A 24793-nucleotide genomic window follows, 5' to 3' on the forward strand; every position below is an offset into this window, starting at 1 on the left:
TGCAGTTTCTATAGAGACATTTATTGGAAGGGTATAAAAATATAGTGCAAATTTCAATAGATGTATTTAAACTCATTGTAGGCAAATAGTCCCAGACATGGGTGGGAGAGGGGCCCAGAAGGTCAGCAGCATGTTGGGATGCCCCCAGATCCACAAAGACTCAATCCCCAGAGATGCTCCTTCTTTTTGCAAACCTTTCAGTCCCTCTGTTGCATCCTGCTCTGCTTGACAAGAGCTCTCACCAGTGCAGGGACTGTTTCATCAACCAGCCATTGGCAGTGCAGCTGGGGTAGGGCTTGAACACCTGCAGGGTTTGGGTGAGATGTCTTCTCCTTGGGATGGTCACTGGGGAGGCAGAGCCTGTTCCCCTCTCTGTGATACACTGATAGTGGCAGTAAATGTGTGAGTTTGGTTAATACTGAGTTGGTTAATAAATGAGCATCTTGGGCTTTAACACTCCTCCTGCTGAAGCTGTTTCCATTCCAAAGTCCCATCCAAAGTCAGATCAAAATTATCCTTTTCCTGCTCTCGGGAGAGTTCCAAAAACACCTGAAATGTGCAAGATAAAACTCAGATTATTTTCCTGGATTTCAAAATGTGCTGTGATGCTCCTTTACAGCTCTGCAGCCTCTGTGAGAGGTGTGTGAAGTGGCTTTGTGTGTGGAGAGGGTACATGGTGGCTGAGACTCACATGTTCTCTGGTATAACCTGCTGAGAGACACCACCTGTCCACAGGAAGATCCACACAGTAGGTTTTATCCACCAATTAATTGACAAACATTCCTCATCTTTGCCACCAGCCCTGTACAAGCAGCAATAACCTGGGCATGGGCAAGAAGCTGGGCATGGGCACCTACCAAGGGCATCCATCCCTTGCTGTGTGCCTGGCTCAGGGGAGTGGAGTCTCTGGACTATCCTCTAGTACAGGATACTTTATCCAGACCTGTTCCCACTATGTTAAATCCCAACATCAAAAGAAAACCAAACCATTTATCACCACTTTTCCGACCGAGGAACCCCCACCCACCACCCTCAGGCAGTTTTTTGGTGGAGCTGCCACCTGCCACTGCACCAGCCCAGGTTTTGCTGCAGCCTTTGGTCCTGCTCAGGCCTTTACAGCACAACTAGCCCTGAAATCACCTGCCTGAGTCAAAGTATTCAAGGAGAAGCTGTACTCCTCCAGGTTGCAGCTTCGTTTGGCTGTGGAGAAATAGGAAAAGAGTCAGAAATTAGCAGTCTGTGCTCCACCTTTTCAAAACGTCATCTTGTTTTGCTCTTACCTTCCTCTAGCTTGGAGAAAGACTGAGACAGGGGCAGTGCATCTTCCATTGGGACCTTGTAGACAAGCAAAGAGGGGAACCTTCAAGGAAAAGAAGGAAAGGTGATTCTTGCTCTGTAATAATGTTCTGGGATCAAAACTTTTGGAATGTTTGGATGTTTTGCTGCTGGGATTGCAGCAGGATTGGATGTGGTGACATTATCAAATCAGGTCTCCATCCTGGGACTCTGAGCTGTTCATCCTTCTCCAGATGACATCCCGTGTCTGGCCATGGCCCTGGGCATATTTTTAGGGACAAGGTGGTGTTGAAACCACTGTTCATCCCTTATGTTTTAGTTACCGCTCCTGACGGGCCGCACTTGGGAAAATCTTCAAAATCTCAGCATGGAGAAGATCCCTGTGCTCTGGATCCTTGACCTTGATTTCCAGCAGATACCCTTTGCCAAACTTGTTCTTCAGGTACTGAATGGAGCCAATGCACCTGCAGGGGAAGGAGGAGCAAGAAGAGAAGTTGGTGTGAAACTGTTGCCACCTCACTGCCTGCTCCTTCCCAAATGATTAACCTGGGGAGGGCTTCAGAAAGCCCACGGGGATGGGCTCAGGCAGGTGAGGTCAGAGGAGAAACATGGGTTGTTTCCCAGCTGTGCCATGTGCTGGCAGTGCTGTCACCCACCGCAGCTGCCCCGACACCAGGATGGCCACGCGGTCACACACGGCCTCTGCCTCCTCCATGTAGTGTGTGGTCAGGATGGCTCCTGATTCCTTGGTTTTCAGGGCATCCCGAATCGTCTTCCTGAGGATCAGAGGGAAAAAAAAGGTAAAAAAGAAAATCTAGCACTCCCTAAAAATATCAGACACTTTCTCTTATACCTTTGTCCCTCCAAAAGCCTCTCCCCTAAAACAAGTGTAACGTTTTCACATGCAGCCACTTTGGACTGATGAGCACATGGTAGTGCTTTGAAATAATGACAAAAAATACTTTTGACTCAAGTCTCTTTATGAATTCTTTCAAACCCCATTTAGGACTGTCGTAAAATTTGCAACAAGGATGAAGGAGAATGGTCCTCTCTCCTTGCTCCTACTTGAGCTAGGGAGAACTGAAAAAACAGAGTTTCCAACAAAACCATTGACTCCTGATGAGCAGCATCAACTGTGGTGGGGTAAAACACTTTTTACCCAACATTAGACACCTGCTTTTGGCTTCCCAGCCCTTTACCACTGTGGTGGCACAATGCCTGGGCTCCTACTTACCACACACAGCGCTGCCCCTTGGGGTCCATGCCAGTGGAGGGCTCATCCAGGAGCAGGACGGAGGGGTGGCCCAGCACACACACTGCGACACAGAGCTATGGCAGCAAAGGGGACAGTCAGACCTTCAACAGGCCTTGGCACTCTGGCTACAAATTGCTTTGTTTTGGGGGATTCAGGTTCTGATTTATAGGAAATGGCACTTTGGAAAGGCTCCTTTCCATCACCCCACTGTGGGGAGCAACGTGTTGCTCTCCCAGGTGGCTCCGAGCACAGGCAGGTCCCTGCACTCATGGAGGGCATTTTTAATTTGTGCTTTGAGCATTGCAGTTCCCATTATAGCCAAACCAAAACACACCTTTCTGGTTATCCCAGCAGATAATTTCCTGGCTTTTTTTTTTAAATAGTCTTGAAGCTGCAGAGCATTCACTATTCTGCAGGGAAAGGGAACAAGAGAGAAAAATAACATTTTTGTTATTCTAAGTCAATACTCTCATCAAGGTTTCCCAAAATGACAAGAAAAAAGGAACTTTCTTCCCCTTGCTCTTGACTCCTGCTTGTTTTCATTAAACATTTATTGTGTTATTAAAATGTAAGTGAATATTTGAAGCAAAGTGTACTGAATAAGCCACAAGCTCTTTTCTAAACCCATCATTACTGTCAAGAGCATCATAAATCCCTTCCACCTTGCCAGACTCAGCTGAGCAGGCAGGACTTAAGCACCATTTCTTGTCATGCCAAACTGTAGCATCAGAGATTTTAGAAATCTGCCTAAAGATAACATAACATACCTAAAAGGACATTAGTGGTAAATTAAAAAAAACCAACTATATCCCCACTAAACACACTCAGGAAAATCAGAGCATTTCTTAACCCATCACTCCATCATGGCACTCAGCACAAAAGCACTTTTGCAACTGCATTTCCTGAGTTTCTTAGAATCACAGAATGGATTTGGTTGGAAAAGACCTCCGAGATCATCAAGTCCGACCCTTGGGCCAACTCCAGTCCCTTTACCAGATCATGGCACTCAGTGTCACGGCCAAGCTCAGCTGAAAAACCTCCAGGGATGGGGAATCCACCCCCTCTCTGGGCAGCCCATTCCAATCCCTGAGCACTCTCTCTGCAAAGAATTTTTTACTGCTCTCCAACTTCAATTTCCCCTGGCAGAGCTTGAGCCCATCGTGCCCCCTTGTCCTATTGCTGAGTGCCTGGGAGAAGAGACCAACCCCCACCTGGTTAGAACTTCCCTTCAGGGAGTTCTAGACAGTGCTGAGGTCACCTCTAAGCCTCCTCTTTCCATGGTTACTGTGGCTCCCAGTGAGTTTGGATTTTCTGATCCCTCCCCTTGAGGGGATAACACCCTGGGGAGCCCCGAGCTGTACCTGGTGACAGCGGCCTCCGAGTCCTCCCTGCGCAGCCCCTTCACGGCCGCGTAGACGCGCAGGTGCTCGAGCACGGTCAGGTCCAGCCACAGGGGGTTCTCCTGGGGGCAGTACCCCAGGCAGGCAGGCCCGTGCTCCTGGGAGGCTGATCCATCTCCCCTCTTCATCAGCACCTGCGTGGCCACCAGGGTTGGTTTCCTCTCACACAGCCTTGCCCACAGCCCGGGGTGTGATCACAGCTATGGGTTTCGCTGGGGGGTAGGCAAGGAAACCCTCCAGGGCCAGGGAGTGATTTCACAACCCTCATTTACAAGCTTTTTAAATATAAACATGGCCATTTAGGGTGAATGCAACAGCTTGTCAAAGTTACAAGCAGCTCACAATATTAATTTAATATTAATATATTATTTAATTTAGTAGCACAGTGAATTATCTTAAAACCTTTATGACTAATAATGCTCTGACAAAAATTACAGCTTAACCTTGGTACAAGGTTTGCATTATAAGGAATCCATCCCTTTTCTCCTGCTGTCTCCTACCTGCCCAGCAGTCAGAGTTGTCTCTCCAGTAATCATTTTGATTGCTGTGCTTTTACCAGCTCCATTAGGCCCCAGGAGTCCTAATACTTCTCCTAGAACCCAAATATATATAATTTCTTAGGAATACTCTTCATTCAAGAAATACATCACAGTCCCAAAAAAGAAAAATAAAAGACAGCATCCTAATATCAAAGACTATATAAAATAGTTCTACTTGTAAAACACATGCTCTGAGAGCCCACAACATTTCAGCTCTAACTGATGATGTGAGACTGAGCTTTGCTCCCAGAAGCCACTGCTAAAGAGGTCCTGTCTCTCCAGGATCTCCATTATTTTAGATAATGGATAGTCAAAGGTAACTAATAGGATGGGTCCACACCATGTTGTTCATTAACACATCAGCCCCAGACCAAACACCCCTTAATGACAGAGCAAATAGATCTGACCTTTATGTCCTTGCTCAGGTAACTGAGAATCTGCAGAGAATTAACTCTCTGGGTATGACCAAAACAGGTCTAGGAGAACAGTCCCAGTTCTCACCTTTTTTAACACAGAAGGAAACATTTTTGGTGGCTGTTTTCTTCTTCTTCTTAAAAACAGAACCAGCTTGCTTTATTTTGTATTCCTTGCACAGATTGCTGACTATAATGACTGATTTCTGCAGGTGAGGAGGAACAAGCAAGGTTAGTTTATTATCTTGGACAGCATTCATCCTTCAGTAATATTTTTCCATTAAAAAGGCAGAAAACCTTCTAAAGTCCTTTGTTTTACAGCTCACCAAGAATATGAGGTGCAACTGGACACTTTATTGTCCGTGTCCCTCTTAACAGGTTTCTCCTCTATCCTGATGGAACCCACATGGTACTTTTGGGAGTTTTATTTTCCCAGTGAGAACAAAACAGTCAGAGCACTGACCTTCTCTAATTGATAGTTGGTGGTTTGTGTTTTACCAGGTATAAAATAAAGCAGAACAAGAAGGACAGCACTGAGTTGTACCTCCTCCTGACTCCGAGCTGCTATGGCATTTTTCACTGCTTCTCTTTCAGCTTTAACATCTTCATCTTCCTCCTCCAGCTCCATGGGGTGCTGGTTGCTGCTTTCTCTTCTTGGGGAAATCCTGAAAACCCACCAGATTTGTCTTAGGATTTAGTTCTTTACCCTTTTTCTCCACCAATGCATTTTGGATGGACCAAGAGTGAATGTCCCCCTTATTCAATGTTTCTTGTACTTTTAAATGATTTAATACTATCATCATCATCATCATCATCATCATCATCATCATCATCATCATCATCATCATCATCAATCATCATCATTAAATATTTATAATCTTTCTGTATTGTACAAAGACCCAAGCTGGTACATCCCAGAGCACAGACAGCATCATGTGGAGCTACTTTTAAGCTTGAGAGCTGCTTTATATTCCCCCAGCACTGCAGTATTTCAGGGGCTGTTTTAGTCATTAAAAAATCAGCAGTATTAAAAACCCTACAACTCCATTTTAAAATAAGGAGACAAAAGACCATAATGCCTGTAAGGAGAAGCAGTGTGGTAGGAGTTTAGAGCTCACATGTGCCTGTGGTGCTTGTGTGTTTATACAAACCTAAAGACTGGGTCCTTTCTCAGAACTGCTCTTCCAAATTTCAACTCCAAATAGCGAAGAAGGAAAACGAAAGCCACAGAATGGATGTAAGGCTGAAAAAAAAAGAGGTTGCCACATTAACAGCCTTGCCTTCCCTCCTGCTACAGCTGGCACCGAGGTGGTGGCAGTGTTCCAAAATATGGAGGGGGAAAACACAGTATGTGAAAATGAAGTCCATTAACATCTAAACTCAGGGTAGTCCTGAAGGCTGTGAACTCATCATCACTTATCAACACTGCAGAAAATGCCAAGGGCAGAAAGAAACTCCAATTTACAAGGTAACAGGGCAGCATGAAGTGATTTGGGTTTATTCCCTTTTCCCTTTCCCATTTCAAAGGTGTGAGGTTATTTTGTCTGTCATCCAGACCCACCCACATCCTCCTGCTGCATGACATGAGCTCAGGGTTTTTCCTGCTTCCTCATAACTGAGGAGGGGGTTTAGGAGACCCATATTCCTAAATGAAAGTAATGTTCAATGTTCTCTTACTGCAAAGGCACTGAATACTGTCTCATTTTCTGTACTCCGATCAAATACATCCACTTCGTCTATAAAAATCTGTAAGAATAAAAAATATACACCATGAAACCCATAATTCTTTAGTCTCCTTCTGGTTAATACAATATCATTCAAAAATGCTTTAATAATGGACAAAGCTTCTGATTTGCCCCAAACATTCACCATACAGATGAACAAATACAGATGTTTGGCTAAGGGTACCCCAGTCCTACACCAGAAAATGTCCCAGCCCTCAGTGCATGTCCCAGGCTCTCCTTCCAGGGTGATGTCCCATCACAGAAGGACATCTGGTCTCCACTCCTTTGGGTCCCAGGGGAGAAGAGGTGGAGGGGGGTGGGACAGGACAGAGGAGGAGTCTCTTCCACTTGGACTTCATCCCTAAGTCATTTATAATTTATAAGCAGTCCTGCACAGAGCTGGAGGGTTTTTTTAATTTCTCAGATGACTTTCCACTTCCACCCTCAGCAGACACGGAGTAAAGCACCTTGTGAGTATTCCTGATTCTTGCTCAGTTTCCATGCAAAGCCAGATATGTGACTTCAAGTTTCCTCTTATGATTGTTCAAGCCAAGTTGCTTGACTTTGTGGCTACCTCATCCTGGAAGTGTCCAAGGTCAGGCTGGACAGGGCTTGGAGCAGCGTGGGCTGGTGGAAGGTGTCCCTGCCCATGGCAGGGGGTGGAACAAGATGAGCTTTAATGTCCCTTCCAACACAAAACATTCCATGATTCTGTTCTGTGATTCTGTGACTCTGCATGGAAAGAATTAGGAGTGTTCTCCTAATCTACAGCCACAGCTCAACTGCAGGGAAGGAGCCCCCAGCCCTAATGAACAGCTGCAAACATGAGACCTGATCTGAAATGGTCATCTAATGACACTCTGGCCATTTGGGAAGGCCCACTCAGAATGAGCCTTCCCAGACTTGGCTCACAAGGACCCACAGTTGTGTTTTATGCCTCTCCTTGCCCATCAACACCACTCACCCTTTGGAGGTGCACCATAAGACCCAGTGGTGGGTACACAGGAATGAAGAAAGACAGAACATAGGTGGAGATATTGGGGACTGTAAAATCAATGACTCTATCGATGACAAAAGAAATAAAGCACACCTGAAAATAAAACAAAAGCATAACTTAGTGATGGGAAGGGGCACATTCGGTGGCCTTTAAAATTGTGTGGGTTTAGCTTTGCAATTCCCTGTTGAATATATTAAAGTGGACAAAAAATATAAACAGTGATGGTTGAGAAGGTTCTCAGCTGTCTCTGCCTTGGGCAGGCTGCTGGTTTGGGTCAGCTGGGGAGACTTCTTCCCAGACACAGGGCTGCTTCAGACAGAAGAATGATCCCATTCTCTTAATTCCCATCCAAACTCATGCCAAAAATAATCCATCTCCTTCCAGTCTCGGGCGATCTGTGTCCAACCTGATGGCTCCTGTCTCAACACCTTACATCTCTTGGATGAGAGGTGTTTAGCAGAGTGATAAATAACTTTTTTTACCTCCATTCCAGCACCAGATTCTAGCTCAGGTTAGAGCCAAGTGTTTCCCCGTGTCACAGCAGGATTGTGGGAACAGAACACGGTGACACAAATTTAATACAGAATTGACTGCTATACAACACATACCCATGTGGGTGTTCCACACCTATACCTGGTGTTTTGACACCTAGTTCATCTTTAAGATCTCAAGACACATTTTTGTAAAGTCTACAGTGCATTATCCAACCATGTGCTTACCACTATCAGGATAAAAGACCAAAGATCACAGTTCCATCCTTTGCGACAGATGAGGGAGATCAAGTAGGTTAAGAGAACGATAGAAATTCCATAACCCAACATCCCTGTGACCTACAGAAAAGAAAGGGCTTTCAATGCAGAAAATGGAGTGATCTAAACCACCAGAAAGCCATATATAGCAATGGGGATGGGTGTAAATGATCATGCATTAAAATCAGAGCATTTAGAATTACCCCAATTTTACTGCAGGGTGTGAGGGTGTGTATCAAGGCAAGATTTATTACCTTCTATTTCCAGCTAGAGAAATCCAAACGATAGGAGGTGAAACAAGGAGAAAGTTGGTAAGGACACCCAGAGATGTTCCAGAGCCATCTGCACCCACAGTGTCTCACCTGCCCCTGGCCCTTCTCCAAGCATTACCTCAGCCCCTCCCAAGTGAACCAGCAATCACCAGAATGGGATTTACCAGCAAGAAGAAGGTGCTGACACTCCCAGAAATCTTGTTGCTTGTGGCGAACTGGAAGCCAAACATGGAGAGAAGCAGGATCCAGCACAGTGGGATGTCCACCAGTGCCTGGCCACACCAGTACGCCGAGGGGAAGAGCCCCGAGATCCGCAGCTGGGCACGAGCTCCCACCTGGGAAGGCACAATGCAAAGGGGAGTTTGCTCTCAGTGCCTGGTTGGCCACCTGCAGCCATGGGAATGGCTCCAGGAAATAAAAACATAATAAAAACCTGGCACCATTGTGATACTTGCATAAAAATTTGTCCTCTTTTGGTCTTTTAGCATTTTGTGCTGTTTGCAAAGCTGTTCAGGGCAATGCAGATCAAAACATCTCAAGCTGATCAATGCAGATCAAACCACCTCAATGACCTCAGAGTCAACATAAATTGATTCTATTCCAGCCTGAATTATTCTATGCTTCTATACACAAACATCCTTGTGGCAATGCTGTGGTAGCCCCTTCTGGCCCTCCCCTAAATCTGCTCCATTTCAAAGAATTTACCTTGTAATCCTGCATGGAGCCCATTGCAAAGTGAGGAGGGAAACCCGGGAATAAGAACAGCATATAGAACAGGTAAAAGGAAAGAAAATAATTCCAGTGTCGTGGATTGTGCTGCTGAAACACAAGAAAAAAAGATTTGTAGAAAATATCCACAGTGTAATGCAATTATTCATCTTATTGCATTTCTCATGGGTTACAGAGCACTATGAACAAAAAGTGGGATTTGAAATCAAATATTGGCAGGAGGAAGGTTTTCCCAAACCACAGCCCTGCAAAGTGTTTGCCACTGGTGAGGAGAGAGGGGTGGAGCAGATCCCACTCCTCCTTCCCAGGTGAGCTCTCTTTGATGGGCCACAGCTTGAAACATATGAGGTAGAGAATAAGAAACCTCCTGGAGAAGCCCTCCCAGCCACCCTCTCTGATCAGCAGCCCTTGAAACCCACAAGGGAAAAATCAGCTTCAGTTTCCCTGAAGTCAAACGTGGTGGTTGCAGAGGCAGCATTGAGGATGGTGGGTTTCCAGGCACAGCCAGCCCTACATGGCTCCCCATTACAATCTGAGAGCTTACTGAGATTTTAAACTGTTTTCTGACCCCTTCTGGCTTCACTCACAGAGAAGAAGGGATGACTCCAGATGCGGATGTGGCCGGTGGAGTTGAGGGTTCTCAGCAGAGCGTTGCTGATGACATTCACAACCACAGGGAAGCAGTTCACAGCCTCCAAGTGGCACAACACAGTGAACCTGTAGCTCTTCAAGGAGCAAGAAAACAAGATGAACACTCTTAGCTTTCCCCCTCTGCAGGGAAGCAATGAAAAAGGAGCACATGGGGAGAATCCAGGCCTGCAATAATTTTGTTTATGCCCTGTTTGCTAAAAAACTGAATTATGAGGTGTTGGAAGTCTCTATCACTGTGCTAAAATAGGTAAAGTTTGAAGGGGAGGGTGAGGGAGATAAAGTCTCCTCCAGCATTCAGTTTACTGCTTATAACCTTTGTACCTCTGATCCTTAGTCATCAGGGCCACCCCACAGGGAGAGCTGATGGAGAAATCTTGCTTATTCAGTTGCTGGGAAGAAACTGGAGGAAGAGAAAACAAATCCTCACCTGACCTTCTCGAGACACTTTGATAGCCCCATTGTGTTTTAGTTCCTCTGTGATGTTTTCCTCGCTTGTTATTTCCACTGTGAGGTCTTGGCTCTGGAGCACATGGATGAAGTCGTCAATGGCTGTGCCTGGTGTGAAGGCCAAAAGCAGAGGAATCATAATACTGAAAAACAAAGGAGTCTTTGATGGTTTGATTTTGAGTTTTATTTTTAAATCCATAACCACCAAACAACAAGAGAGGAAGTCTGGTAACTGTGGACACCATCCAGCACACGTGTGGTGGATCACTGCACATTAATTTTTGTGAAGTTAATGGATTTCAGTCCCATTGACTGAATTTTCATATTGTCATTTTTTTCTGCATTTTTTTAAATGCTACAAAATGTATCCTCCTTTGTGAGGACCTGATGAAGGGAACAGTGCCATACTCTGGCCACATCACATAAAATAGCATCCACTCAGGGGAATGTTGAAGGCAAGACAGGAAGTAGCCCATTAATCTGACTCAGGATTAGTGAGACCTTTCTGGAGTGTGGTGCCTTGTTTGAGAAACCCATACACTGAAATTCAGAAATTGTTTGCATATCTATTTCTTGGGTAGAGATCTGGATTTGGAGCAGGGAAAGAACTGTCCCATCTCATCTCATCTCATCTGCTCTGACATCCTTTTTCATGCCTCACATCAGGATCTCACCAGTTGCTGAAGCCAAAGTAGGTTTCCTTCACAGCCCTTCAAAGACAATTCCCATGTTCTTCTGCCACAAAATCCTTCATTCCCCCTTAGATCCCCCACATCCTACAACCACCTGCCCTGTCACCTATTTTCCTTTGGAACAGCAAGGAGTCCCAGAACAGGGAAGGGTGAGGAGAGGCTTGTTCCCCTCACCTGTGTTGTTGTGGACCAGGAGGGTGGTTGTCTCCAGGTAGGATGTCCTCCCCAGGGGCAAGAAGTACCGAGCAGACGTGAGCTCCCAGACACTCACACTCTGCCAGGCAGCAACCAGGCACAGTTGCAAAACCAGAGGAAGCAGAAAAACCACATAGAGCAGCAAACTACATAAAGAAAGAGATGAATAAACACTCTGAAAACAGACATTCAGCAGAAATGTGTTTGCATATTGGAAATGGTGGATGATATTCAGGTTATCCAATGTTCGTTCTGGTAAAGACTTTTGTCAATTTTCTTAGAATCACAGAATATCCTGAGTTGGAAGAGACCCACAATAACCACAGAATTCAACCCCTGGCCCTGCAAAGACACCCCAACAACCCCACCCTGTCCCTGAGAGGATCATCTAAACACTCCTGCAGCTCTGGCAGCCTTGGGGCTGGGAACAAACCCTGAGGAGCCTGTTCAGTGCCCACCACCCTCTGAGAGAAGAAGCTTTCCCTGCTATCCAACCTAAACATCCACTGACACAGCCCCAGCCATTCCATCAGGTCCTGTCATAGGTCACCAGAGAGAATTTTATTTCCAGAAGTCTCAAACCTTGATTATTCACAAAGATATTCAATATTTAGCTGGGAGAGGACCTTGGGTCTGGAGTGCTCAGCTTTTAAGGGTCATGAAATGCCTTTCAGACTTCCCTTAGATACAAGTTTTTCATAAATGAACATCTTCCTATTGTTTCTTGTGCTCCACCAGAAAATGAGAGCTTGAACACTAACAGGGCCAAAAGAGTTCAGACACTGACAACATGAGAGAAGTTTAAAAAGAAATGCAGAGGAAGTCTGAAAGTACTCTCTGTACACACCAGCTTATTTTAAAACCTTCTCTTCCATCTGAAATACAAATGTTTCTAAATGATTCTTTTCTTCAGAAAGAAAATGGATTTCTCTTGCCTAAATTATTCAGTAGAGAAATGAAATGCACAAAACGGAGATTTTGCGTTACTGGCACTGGAAAGGAGGAAGTTTTTCACTCCTCTGAGTGCAGATTACCAAGATCATTCATAAATGAGACATGATATTAATTAACCCAAACTCCAGCAAAATAGGGGTGTGGAAATTATGTGGTCGTGTCCCGTTCCAGACCTCCAGGGGAGAATCCCTTTGGTACTTACATTGACCGCAGCTTTTTCACGGAACTCTTGTGCTTTAAGAATTGCACCCATGCCATGGCAGAGACCTGCTGCCTCCAGAGAGCCAAGCCATCCACTGCCACCTTCCCCATGTCTGAGAGCAGGAGGGAGCCCGGCTTTGCCTCGTCAGAGGATCGTGGTCCTGCCTCTGCCCACTCCTCCCCAGGGACGTGCTCATCTGCAGAGAGTTCCCACATGCACATTTGTGTCTAAGGCCTTCTAGGTTGTAATTCATGAACATGAATTACATTCATGCCACCTTTAGAGGCCTATCCAGGGGTTATTCCAGGGGAGCTGATCTCTTTGGCTTTGGATTTATATATCACAGCCATGACTGTACCTTCTTGGTCCACTGTGTCTTCTCCCTCCAGTTTCAGGAAGACATCCTCCAGGGTTGTCATGCTAACTCCATAATTGATAACTCCCTGCTCAGAGCAGCTGTCAAGGCCACTGAACAGATCTGAAGCACAAAGATAAAACAAGCACATGAGCACGTGTCTCCAGACCTCTTTGGTTCAGCTGAGTCAACCTGACTGAAGCATCTCCCATAACAGAGAAAACAGAACAACGAAGGTCTGGAGGAACACAAAAACACCAGATCCACAGCTCATTGGAGATGTTTTCCTACTTATCACCATCATTGCAGACTGTGCATCCTCAGAGCAGTTGGGCTGTGGGTTGGTCAGATCATGGTGGGCACGGTGGGTGAGGGTCTGCCTGGTCACTGCAGGCACAGGGCAGGACCAGCTCTGTGGGGTTGTCTCTAATCACTGTCTTCATTTAACAGAAAGAAAACTGAACTCTCTCTAACACAGTCCAGCCTGCTGGGTTTGTCATCACAAGCAGTAGAAAAGCATTTGTTGCACAGTTTGATCTTAAACACATGGATGATAAAATAGTGCAGAAAACCCAAAATGCAACAATTTGAAAGTCCTGATGTGACTCCTGTAGAAAATCTCCCTTTTCATTTCACTTCCCCCACGTTTGTGGTTATTTTCCCCTATGAATAATTCTCAATTATGTTAATATACATTACCTGGGAATTTATTCACATTTTCTAATGGCAGTTTATATCTCAGCTCATTCTGACGGTGTTCTGAGAACGTGGCGTTGGGGATGTGCCGTTTCACCTGCGATGTCACGTTCTCCAGGTCACAGGACTCACTGACATGGATCCTGTTGCGTTCACAAAACACAGATGCTTAGTTTTGGAATAAAACCAACCAAAACCCACCTGAAGAAACAACAGCTATCATTTTATGTGCTAGGATGCATACAAAGAAAACTCTAGATACCTCATTCATTCCCTACTCTGGAGTAAAGTGCTGTTTCAGTTCATTTAACCAACTCTTAATTCAGATAATTTGCTTGTTTTGGTGACATCTGCTCTACAGTTCCCCCTTAGATTAGTTCTGGTGTTCCCTTGTACATATATATTCCCAGGTATCATGTCTTGGGGCTGCAGTAGATACCTTAAATGGTAACAAATCCCCCATTTTTTCTTCAGGAACAGAGAGGAACCGACACACTTCAGCCTCCCGTGCGAAATAAAAGCCTTGCGGTCTGGAGGAAGGAAAAGCCGGAGGAACTTATAGTGCACACCAGTCATTCCAAACTTCTTTGGCAACTGCCCCTCTCAGGGGCTTGCTGCCCCAGGGCTGCCCTGCAGAGATGCCCTGGGCTGAGCCCCTGCTCACCTGCCAGGATATCGGCCTCGTCCATGAACTGGGTGCTGAACAGGATCACCCGTCCCGCTCGGTGCTCCCTCAGGAGGCTCCACACCTGGTGCCTGGAGAGAGGATCCAACCCAGCTGTTGGCTCATCCAGGAACAAAACCTGTGGGAGAGATGAAATCAGATGTTCCCCATCACCGGAATGGTTGCACATCTCTTGGGTCTGGTGTTCTGGAAGCCTCAGGTCCTGAAGGTGAGAGATCCAGGTCACCTTTTATGCAAGGGCAGCTGTCCTGGGAGCTGTGGGAGGTCAGGGAACTCTCCATCTGCTTCAAAAACAGACTGGCAAAGGGGGTTGTGAATTTTAAAAATCAAATTATGAAATTTGTTAATTTTAATAACTTTGAAGTCTGAAATCCTGCACAAACTTTTAGTCAAATACATGTACAAGGTTTTAGTTGTGTTGATCCTGAATATTCCCTGTATCCCAGAGCTGTGCCTGCTGCTTTGCTGCTTTACCTGGGGGGTTCCAAGCATGGCTATTCCAATGGATAACTTCCTTTTCTGCCCACCACTCAGCTTCTCAGCTTGAGTATCTTGAATGTTACTGATATCCAGCAGCTCCAGAATGTTCTGCACCTAGAAGAGCACAGAGGTGTCCACACTCAGCACTAGTTGTCCTCCCATCCTTCATTGGGGTTGATTTAGATTTGAATTAGATATTGGAGAGAAATTATTCTGTGTGAGGGGGGAAGCCCCTGGCACAGGTTGTCCAGAGTGGCTGCCCCATCCCTGGAAGTGTTCCAGGCCAGGTGGGATGGGGCTTGGAGCTTTGAATTTCAGAAGACACCACATCCAAACAGACCCTTTGAGCTTCCCAGTGCAAAAGGAGCCTTTATGGAACCGTGGGGTTTCCTGCAGCCCCACGTTGCTGTGCAGTGATGCTCTCCAGGGGAACACACACTCACCTCTCTCTCCACCTCTTTGGACTTGATGCCCTTGATTTCTGCAAAAGTTTTCAAGTTTTCCTTCACTGTCAGGACCTCAAACTGTGTGTTGAACTGAGGGCAAATGCCAATCATCTCTCTGATCTCTTCCCTGTCTCCCGTTTCGGAGAGTCTGTAGTTGTATATGGTGGCAGAGCCTGTTCACAGAGTGAACATGGTGAGGTGGAACAAACTGCTCTCCACAGCTTTGGAATCAAGGCCAGCCCATCCCAGTGGTTTCCATCTTACCTTCTGAAGGGAAGGTGAGCCCACTGAGCACATTCAACAGTGTTGTCTTTCCAGCCCCACTGTGGCCGAGTAAGGCAGTGATCTGACCCTCATAAATATTTAAAGACAAACCTAGAAAGGAAACAACATCAAGTTTGGGAAGAAGTGAAGTTTCCTTTACCTCCACTCATTGTCAAAGCTAGGAGAAGTCAAGAAGTACAAGAAGTAAGAGACAATAATTAGCCAAAAGTGCATTAATTGATATAGGGCAAAGCTCTGGAAACCTTTAATTGAAAGCATAAGGAGTTGCTGTGATTTTAGCAGAAAAGACAGAAATACAACAATAAAAAAATCTTTCTTCTCTTTAGTCTCACAAAAAATGAAAAATTCAACAAAATCTGAACAAAATAGTAATAATTCTCATAAGTTAATATTTGACATAAATTTTCAAACAATGCAAGTGTTTTATTTCTTTGACTGGCTGAAATATTTGCACAACTGTTTTTTCCTCATCTTTAACAGGAATCAGTATCACAGCTCTCATACCTCTTAAAGCATCTGTCCTCTTGTCCTTCTTTTTATATGCTTTTTTAATATTGTAGAGTCTAAAGAAAAGTAAGGAGGTTATTAGTTTGAGATTTCTGTAAATGCATTTCCCTGGTGCCCTTTTTACATTTTTATGGACCTTGAGTTAAAATGACAGAAATGGCATTAAAAAAATGTAAGTGGTAATGGGAAACAACTCTGAGATTCAGAGGTTTGGTGTCCTCTCTCTCCAGGTGTGAATGTCCCTACCTGGCAAAGACAAGGCCAAGCCCATTGCAACAGATGAGTTTTCCAATGGGTTGCTCTCTACGTTCTCCTTTTTACCCCTGAAGAGTATTTAAAGTCCATAGCAAACCCCAAACCTGTCATTGTTTATTAATTTATCTTTATTTCACCATTAGTGATCACTCTGAATTATTTAGTTATCTCATCTGCATTTGATCTCTAATTTTTGTCTGTGTTTTGCAAGAGCCTCATGAACATGAGTCAAACCCAAGGTGACAGAAGGAGCTGGGATCTGGAGAGCATTAAACCCAACTACCCAATCCAACAAGCATGGAGAGCAGTCCCTTCTCCCCTAACCTGATGGCCTCCTTGCCCCTGAATTCAGGGGGCACTGGCTCTACATCATCCCCAAGGAGCTCCTCGGCGTTGGCTGCAGGTCTGGGAATCTCCCTGGTGGAGCCTCTCCTGCTCCTCATCCAGTACGAGGGTTTCAGGCAGAAGAAAGGGGGCTCTGGAATGCCAAATTTGCCTGCCAGGAAAGCAAAGAAGATGATCTGCCATTACCCAAAGCCACGGCCAAGATGCCATCCAAGACTAAACACTGAGGTGGTTCTAATAAGTACTTGGCTGCCCCAAAATTGGTACTTTATTCAGTTAAAAAAGCAGGTTTGGAGCAGAAGTAGAAAAGAAGTTTGGCTTAAGGGCTTTCTTTAATGAATTCAATACTTTATGTAATGAATTAAAATATTGTTCCACACATTATTACACTGTAATTTCATAAATGGTTTAACAGCAGCATAATTAGAAAGAAAAACCACTAAATACTTTTTTTGTCTGATTCTGTGAATTGCCTGCATGTGTCAGGGGCACAACAGCCAAAACCCAAACCCTGTTTTTATTGTCTCAGAGCAGCCCATCATTTCCTTGATATATTCCATGCAATCCATGTAAATAGAAAGTATAAAAGAAGGAAGTGGGATCATAAGCATAAATCAGACCTACCTGGCAGAACTTTGTCGACATACAGAGCCAACAGCATGTACAAGACTGAGTCAAAGGCCAGCATAATGTAGGTTGAAAATAAAAAATATGCTTCCTCCATAAGGTTGGAAAAAGAGAAACCCAGGCCATATTTTTCTAAATGGAAAATCTGAAAAGAAAGGATGAAGAAGAAAAGCTTTCAGGCTGGAAAACTGTGCATGTCCCATCAAACAGTGGGTCCAATTGTCTTTGTTAACCTGGAAATAATCTATATTACTGACCAACTGTTCTTACTTTCTAGAAGGGAAGAGGAATAAATTCACAGGGAATAAATTTGCTCCATGCAGAGGTCTTAATGCTTCAGTCCAAAATTTTCCAGAGCAATCCAGAAACAGAGAGAAATATTGGAATTTTAGAGGAAATAATTCAAGAAACATGATATTGGCACCCTTGATGTGAGCGACTCATGACAAAAATTCCATAGTGATTGATTTAATCATATGGTAAATTAGCAGCAAATTCAGTCTCATTTTCTGCTGGTGCAGAAATTTCCTCTCCCAGGCAGATTTTTTAATATATATAAAGAAATCAAATATTAGATTACAGGAGCTAGAAAACATCACTCAGAGCTATGGAGATATGACTGATGGAAAACTGCAGAGTCCTCCAAAGTGGGGAGAGAGGAAGGGTGGCAGCAGCAGGAATCCCCAGTTGTATTTGCACCATCTCTGCTGCCAGGAAGAGTCTCTGAAGTGAGAGGGGAATGATGGGGCAGCCAAGAGATGATGTCCCTGATGTCCCTGAGTCAACTCCCGGGCCCAGCCCCGAGGATAATGGTGCTGTTGTGTGCTGGGATGGGCCCACTGGGGCTTCCTCGGGGTCACGTGGGAGCTCCAGAAGTGCAAAACAGCAGATTTTTTTTGTGACAAGGGCCGTGGTTGTCTTTGCTTTCATCTGCTTTTAAATCAGGGGAATGAGATGGGGGCATTGGAGCCCCTCTTTGGTGCCCAGCAGCAGCTCAGCTCCCATGGAGGCTTCAAATGAGCACATGGATATAAGTGGGAAATACCTGGAGATTTTACAGCTGGACTTTGGAAATAAGGGAGTGCCTTTCTATGCCTTTCTCTGCCAGCAGGGGAAGGTTCAGCTGCAGAGGGGATGCCCCATACCTTGGCAATGCCCGTGTTAAATGCAAAGGGGCAGAAGAGCCCAAGAAACAACTTCAGTGATTCTGGAACATGTTCTATCAGCACTGCCAAGCTCAGGCATCCAAAGATGAAGGTGATGAGGAACCCCATGGAGCTGGCAAGTTTGGAGGTCTTTAAGAGGGAGCAGAGCAGGAAAACCAGATGGATCTGTAAGAACAGAAGTTTCCTTCAATCACTGAAGGAAATAATTATCTTTAACAGCAGCATGCCCAGTTGCCAGGCAAACAGAGCTCTCATGAGCTGAGTATAATACAATACACTAAAGTCTTTCTTAGTGGGTTGATCTGAGTTCCAAATCAGGCCTTTTGTAGCCTGTCAGACCTTCAGGCTGCAAATCAAAGCTGAGTCACAGGAGCCACTCAGCTGTTTCAGTCAGCAAGGCCATGCAAAGCACAGCCCTGAGCACTGTGCAAAAAGCTCTGGAGTAACACTTGGGCACACCAACAGTGATAAATCATGTGGTAAGAAAATTTGGCTTTAAAGCCTGACTTACACATGCCAGGCCATAGAGGAAAAACAGCAGCAAGACCGCAGGGAAGCTGCTGATGAAGAAAGGCTCCCGCAGCACGAGGGCCGTCAGCAGGCAGGACATGATCAACACATAGAGAGAGTACAGCAAACTCCAGGAGAGCCTGGGCATGGAAAAGGGCCATTACACTGCTGGTTAATTAATTACTGTTGTTATTACTTCATCTGCCACATCAGAACCATTTTAAATTTAATTATTAATTATTTCCCGTGGTCAACTCCTTTACTTAATAGGCAGAATACGGAGCAAGATCCACCTGAGGAGGACATACCCAAGGAAGAAGAGTACACCAGTGTCATGCTCAACCCTCTGGTTTGTCCTGAGAGTGCTGGAGAAACTGATGAACTCATTTAACTTAAGAACAGACTGCACAAGTGCCCAGGAACACCCTGACTTTGACAAACAGGTTCGAGTTCAAAAAGCACTCACCAAAATGCAGTGTCCTGCAGCCCCATCGTGTTCATCAATACTTTGAGCTTCTTCTTTTCTCTTGTAACATTCATTGATAGGAAATACATGAAGGGAAAGAAGCACATCACAACAGTGATCATGAAATAACTGTACTCGATTGTAATTGAGAAGTTGATGCTCCGGGACTTCATTCGGACTCCAGCAATTGATTCCATTTCTTTCCAGACAGAATGATTTGTCACCATCTAAAGGGATTCAAGGTCAGCATTTTATTTATTTTCTACAGTGAGATGTATTTCTATAAGAAACCTTCTGACTCATCCTCCCACAATTAATGTTTTAATGCAGCTTTATTTTCTGACAAACCCATTTTTAGAGACACAATTTAGTTAAGAACCATTTACTAATGAGCTCCAAAGAAGAGGCAAAAGCAGAGGGAAAGATGAAAAACATCCCTTAGCAAGTATCATATTTGTCTCTTCCTCTGACAACTGTTTGCGAATTGTGACTCAAGTTTATAAACTTGAATATGAAAGCTTATAAACTCTAAACTTTTAGTCTCTAAATAAAGGTAGAGTCTCAAAGATGTTGCAGGCAAATCCATCCTTCTCTCTTTTTCATAATATTCCCACAGGCCTTTGCCTCCCTCAGTGCCTGAGCTGGCTCACCTCTATGATGGCAGCATCAATGCTGGCCTGCAGGGACAGGAACCCTTTGTACCAGTACATGGGGCTCCAGCAGAACCTCGAGGAGAAATTGTAGCAGCTGTCTGCAAAGTGAAGGGCATCACAGGTAAAAGCATTGACAGGTGGTTGTTTTTCACTACAAAAAGGGATGCCAGGAATATTTTTGCACCATGGGATAATCTTCAAATGGGCAGTGGCAAAAATCCCCAACGAACAAGCGCCCACAATTTATTCAATCTCTGAACATACATGGATTTTTCTGACAAAGTGATGCCTGTCCATGCCAGGCAATGACCCACCCAGGAATTCTCCTTTGGCATTACCTATGTATCCAAAGGCTTCATTGGGAATAGCCACGTCCACAGTACTAAACCTGAGGTGATAGGAGAAGTCATCCTTAAATACAACCCCTAAAATTTCATTATTCGAAATCCAGGCTTTTTCCAGGGCTTTCTCATTGTCCACTGCCTGTAGTTCTATACCTGTGGTGTGTAAGAAAAATATTTCAAAGAGTTTTTGTAAGTCTGGAAATGTGTCCACAGGCATTGGGAATATCACAGAGTATCACAGACTATTCTGAGTTGAAAGGGACCCACAAGGATCATCGAGTCCAACTCTTAAGTCAATGGCCCACACAGGGGATTGAACCCATGACCTTGAAATTATTACAACCAAGTTTTAAACAGCTGAGCTAATCTCAGGGTCATATATTCTGCTTTTTCAGCATTGTAACTCCCCCTCTCCCAGTTCTCACTGAGATATTTCCCTTTAAATACTTTGTGCTTTACCAATTAAGAAGTGCAGCTCAAAAGAATGAACCAAGGTGTCTTAAAAGGATTAGGAAATATCAGGTGAGGCAGAGATTTGCAGTTCAGAAGAACACAGTCACCTAACAAGTAATTTAGACACCGGAGAAGAAATACTTGTGAAAATGGAGCATTTGGGGTGAATTTTCTCTCCTGACCACTAAAACACAGTATGTGTGTAACAGGTTAAACAATGAGGAAACTCAACATCTGAAAATTAAAACCTACCCTTCATGACAGAGCTCAAGGCCACTTTCTTCATGATGTGCCTGGTGGTGGCAGTGGCGGGGGTGAAAGCCACGGTGACCCCGGTGGCGTTATAGGCAGGGTCATCCAACTGCCCCAGCTCGCTGAAGGGCACCTCGGGGTACTGGATGCTCCACGTGAATGAGGATACGATGAACAGCACGGGCAGGAAGAGCAGGGACAGCATCCACTCCTGGGCACGGGGGAGAGCAGGGAAGAGGCTTTAATGATATATAAAATATAACAGTGTAACAGCATATCCTTTGAGGGATTAAAATCTAGTCAGAGGAACTCAGTCACAGGGGTTTCTTAGACACTGAGATGTTGACGAAGATGTTGAGACCCTTTGCATTGTGCCCATCACCTCAGGAAATCACTTTGCTCAAAGAGCCCTTCTGAGCTCTCATATGTCACAAACCAGACATGAAAATCATCAGCTAAAACATTAAAGTCTCCAAGTGTTCATTACCAGTCAGGCTTTACAAAAGTACTTTAGCTTCTAATTTTACCCAGAGAATTTCATGTCTAGGGGCAGGCAGGGATTGGCCATTCTTAGTGCTTAGCTATTGTTTTCTGGTTTTATATTTAAATTTTTCTTACCTGAAAGCTCTGCATCTTCATCCTCCACTTGAGAAGGACATTTTTCCACAAGAGAATTTTAGTTTGCTGGATGACACTCATGTTTCTATGCAGTGTCTTCATCTTTGAACCTACAAAGGATTTTTTAATAAAATCATTCACTAAAACAGCAGTGACTGCTTTTATTTGCACAGTCCTTGCAAATGTGCACAGTGACACTTTCTTCCCTTTTTTACAGCAGGAAAGGGCTGAAGCATCTCAGATGTTGTGTACTGAGCACAAGCCACCCCCACAGCACGGGGGCCAAGGGACCTCATCATGCTCAGCACACTCCAACCCTCCCAGCTCAGCAGCAAGCACTGGTTATAACCAGAATTTCAGGCTTTCATGCTGCAGCATGGTGAGGTTGGGAGGAGTTATTTAAGAAATAAAACAAGGCAATATCATACTACATGACCTAATTGGCTTGGGTGGGCTTCATATCTGAGGAATAACAACAATACAGACAATTAAAATCACTACAATCCTCTTGCATGTAATTGTGTTATGGGCTCCACACCAAGTGTTGAGCAACTCCTGGCTGTGGTGTGAGCTGAGCTCATTTGAAAAACAGCATCAGTTGAAGGCAGCTGGGAGCAAAGACAGGACAAATTCTTGGAAGTGGTTGGGAGAGGTGTTTTTGCTGGGATATTAATGAAAAATAAATGAGATCAAAACAGGTAGCCATGAGCATGCATTGGTGTGTTGCTCCCAGACACGGCACATCCTCAAAAAGACCCGGTCTAAAAACCCCAAGGAATTTTTGCCTGGATTAATTCTGGAGGTGCAAACTGCAATATGAAGGCTGTCAGACTGCTTTGCAGATGACACATGTTGCATATTAACCATCAATAAAATAATGATGAGTACTTTTAATGAGCAAAAGGACTAAGTGCCTGTATGCAAACTCTCATAGCCAAACTGCTCTGCTGTCACATCTGTAGCTAAAATCTGCTTTCAAACAAGATCCTTATCTTCTAGAAGGGATTCTCAGGTAGAAATCTCAGAGCAGTTACAGATTTAATCCTTTCAAGCCTTCCTGTCATACAGAAGGAAGATTTATGTTGTCCTGTTCAAGCCTTCCTGTCACATGGAAGGGAGATCTGTGTTTTCCCATTCCCCTGGGGGACGATGGATCACGGTGCTGACAGGCAAACTGCAGTTTATCTTGTTCCAAATATTTACACTCAGCCCCTGGGAGAGGCATGTCCCAGTGTAATGGGACAGCAGGCACTGAAATGCTGGAAAAGCAGCTGCACAGATGGTCTTCCTGGGGCACACACTGCCAACACTTGCACTGGCACACAGGAGGGCAGGGCACAGACACAGCCCCGGGGCAGGAATCTGCTCTGGTGCCAGCAGCTCTGAAGAGATTATTTTTTAATAGATGATCTCACTAAATCCAGGTATATAAAAATTTTTGTTTAGCCTAAGTAGTGACATCAAGACTTTCTTGAGGAAACTAAAGTAAATCTTGCAATTGCTTGGTCACTTTTTCACCCAAGGTGAGGTGTAGGATGTTGTTCATTACCTGTCTGCACTTCCACCCTGACACGGGGCTTGTGTCACAGCTAAAGCAGGTTTCCACTTTGTCCTTTGCTCTAACAGTCACAGGGATTAACCTGACAAGCTGACACACCCAGGAGATCCTGAGGGGGATGGAGAGCTGGGACACCAGGTCCCCAACATGGACATCCCACGTGTCCCCACTGCCGGTCACCCCTCGGTGCTGACTGACCCCAACCACTGCTGCAGAGTTTGGGAAAATAAGGTAGGACTGATTTCTTTGCTCCTGCACTGTTTCAGGTGAAATTTTTAGGAGTGTAAGACAGACAGGAATTTAAAATTCAATCTTTGGCTTACCCTGCATGTAGGGAAAGGGATCTGTCCCTTGTATGTGCTGGATTAAAGTACTGAGCTGAGCCGAACCTACAGCATCCTCTTAGCGCCAAGAAACACTGGAAATAAACCTCCTGCTGTCAACTGAGCTCCACTTGTGTGCTATTTCCCCTCAAAATAAGGTTAAAAAGACTCTATTGCCTTTAAACAGCCCCAAGCTTAATCACAAGCTTAAGTCAGCCCATTAGAAAGATGCCCAGGGCCCCACCTGCACATCTGTATCCTCACATCGCATCATTAGCAGAGTTACAATTTACTGGGTGTTTTCACACCTTTAAAATAACATTTTTTACTTGCTTTATGAAGAATGGTAAAGTCTTACCTTAAGGGAAGGTTTGGAAGGGACCCAGAGCTTGTCCTTCACTGTGTGCCTGTGGAAGTGGAGATGCTGATGTTGCCTGGGATGGACTGCCCGGCTGTCCCAACGCTCTCTGTGTTCATTTGTCCACGCACTCGTTTTTTCACTCAGGCACTTCTGCAAAAGGCATTCCTCACACTATCACTTCTCTTTTCCCTGGCTTACTTCCCCCTTCCTCCTTGGCACAGTTTCAGTTTTATTTGTGTTATAAAAAGCAAACAGAGCACTTTGCTGTTGAGTTGCTGGAGCGGATTCTCTGAAAAGTTGCTCAGGAAATTCTTGAGTCTGGGCCAAGAAAAGAAAAACAAGCCCAACAACAAACCACACAAAAATCTGTTCTCTGGCAAACTCCATTGTGTTTCTCAGTGCAGCAAGACAGGCTGAAGTCAACAGCAATATCACAGCACAGGCGGGGGGGGTGGTGGGGGAAACAGTGGCTCTCCCTCCTCTCTGAATGGCAAAGGTCGTGTTGGAAAACTGCTCCTGTGCCACCATCCCCAGTGCAGGAGGAGCAGTGAAACTCTGCCTCCTGGATAGCAACAGCTCTTCTGGTTAAAAAACATATTGTAAACATTGAAATAAAAGTCTCTTGATGAGCTCTGAGCCTCTAAATGGGCTGGGTTTGATTTCATGCCCAGGCTGTGGAGCGCGGCTGCCCCTTGGTCTCCCACCGCAGCATCCCTGGGAGCAGCACAGTGGGAAGGAGCATGACCAGCTGGGGCAGAGGCTGGGCTTGGAAATGGAGCTGGATTTGCTTCCCTCTGCTCTGCCTAGCAGGAAAAAAACCACCCCTAAGATTTCAATAACATTCCAATGTTTCAGAGCAAGGCAGATTGCAGAGGGACAGTAAGTCAGGACAC

At 44.9% G+C, this 24793-nt stretch overlaps 1 protein-coding gene across 2 annotated transcripts; it reads right to left on the bottom strand.

The window, feature by feature from the left end:
* LOC139680712 (ATP-binding cassette sub-family A member 10-like) lies at positions 1–24099 on the bottom strand. Of its 2 annotated transcripts, none has more exons than XM_071573591.1 (39): positions 23898–24099; positions 21659–21768; positions 21041–21251; positions 20330–20488; positions 19989–20089; positions 19339–19565; positions 18874–19012; positions 18342–18527; positions 17194–17341; positions 16549–16720; positions 15967–16025; positions 15442–15552; positions 15175–15350; positions 14726–14845; positions 14231–14369; positions 14006–14096; positions 13570–13709; positions 12874–12993; positions 12516–12711; positions 11339–11505; positions 10453–10580; positions 9962–10099; positions 9351–9461; positions 8810–8980; positions 8344–8454; positions 7592–7717; positions 6581–6649; positions 6055–6146; positions 5448–5568; positions 4992–5109; positions 4452–4543; positions 3913–4085; positions 2886–2961; positions 2531–2625; positions 1953–2072; positions 1620–1760; positions 1281–1360; positions 1145–1200; positions 1–549 (listed from the first exon to the last, which is right to left on the bottom strand). In XM_071573591.1, exons 2-39 carry the CDS (start codon positions 21758–21760, stop codon positions 451–453), a joined length of 4881 nt encoding a protein of 1626 aa, XP_071429692.1. In that variant the 5' UTR covers positions 21761–21768; positions 23898–24099; the 3' UTR covers positions 1–450. The 2 variants fall into 2 exon arrangements, with proteins under 2 accessions (XP_071429692.1, XP_071429691.1); XM_071573590.1 differs by having other exon boundaries at positions 9351–9464.
* Between the last annotated feature and the right edge of the window lie 694 nt (positions 24100–24793).

Source organism: Pithys albifrons, chromosome 19 (genome assembly GCF_047495875.1).
Source record: "Pithys albifrons albifrons isolate INPA30051 chromosome 19, PitAlb_v1, whole genome shotgun sequence".
In the NCBI taxonomy this organism is placed as follows: domain Eukaryota; kingdom Metazoa; phylum Chordata; class Aves; order Passeriformes; family Thamnophilidae; genus Pithys; species Pithys albifrons.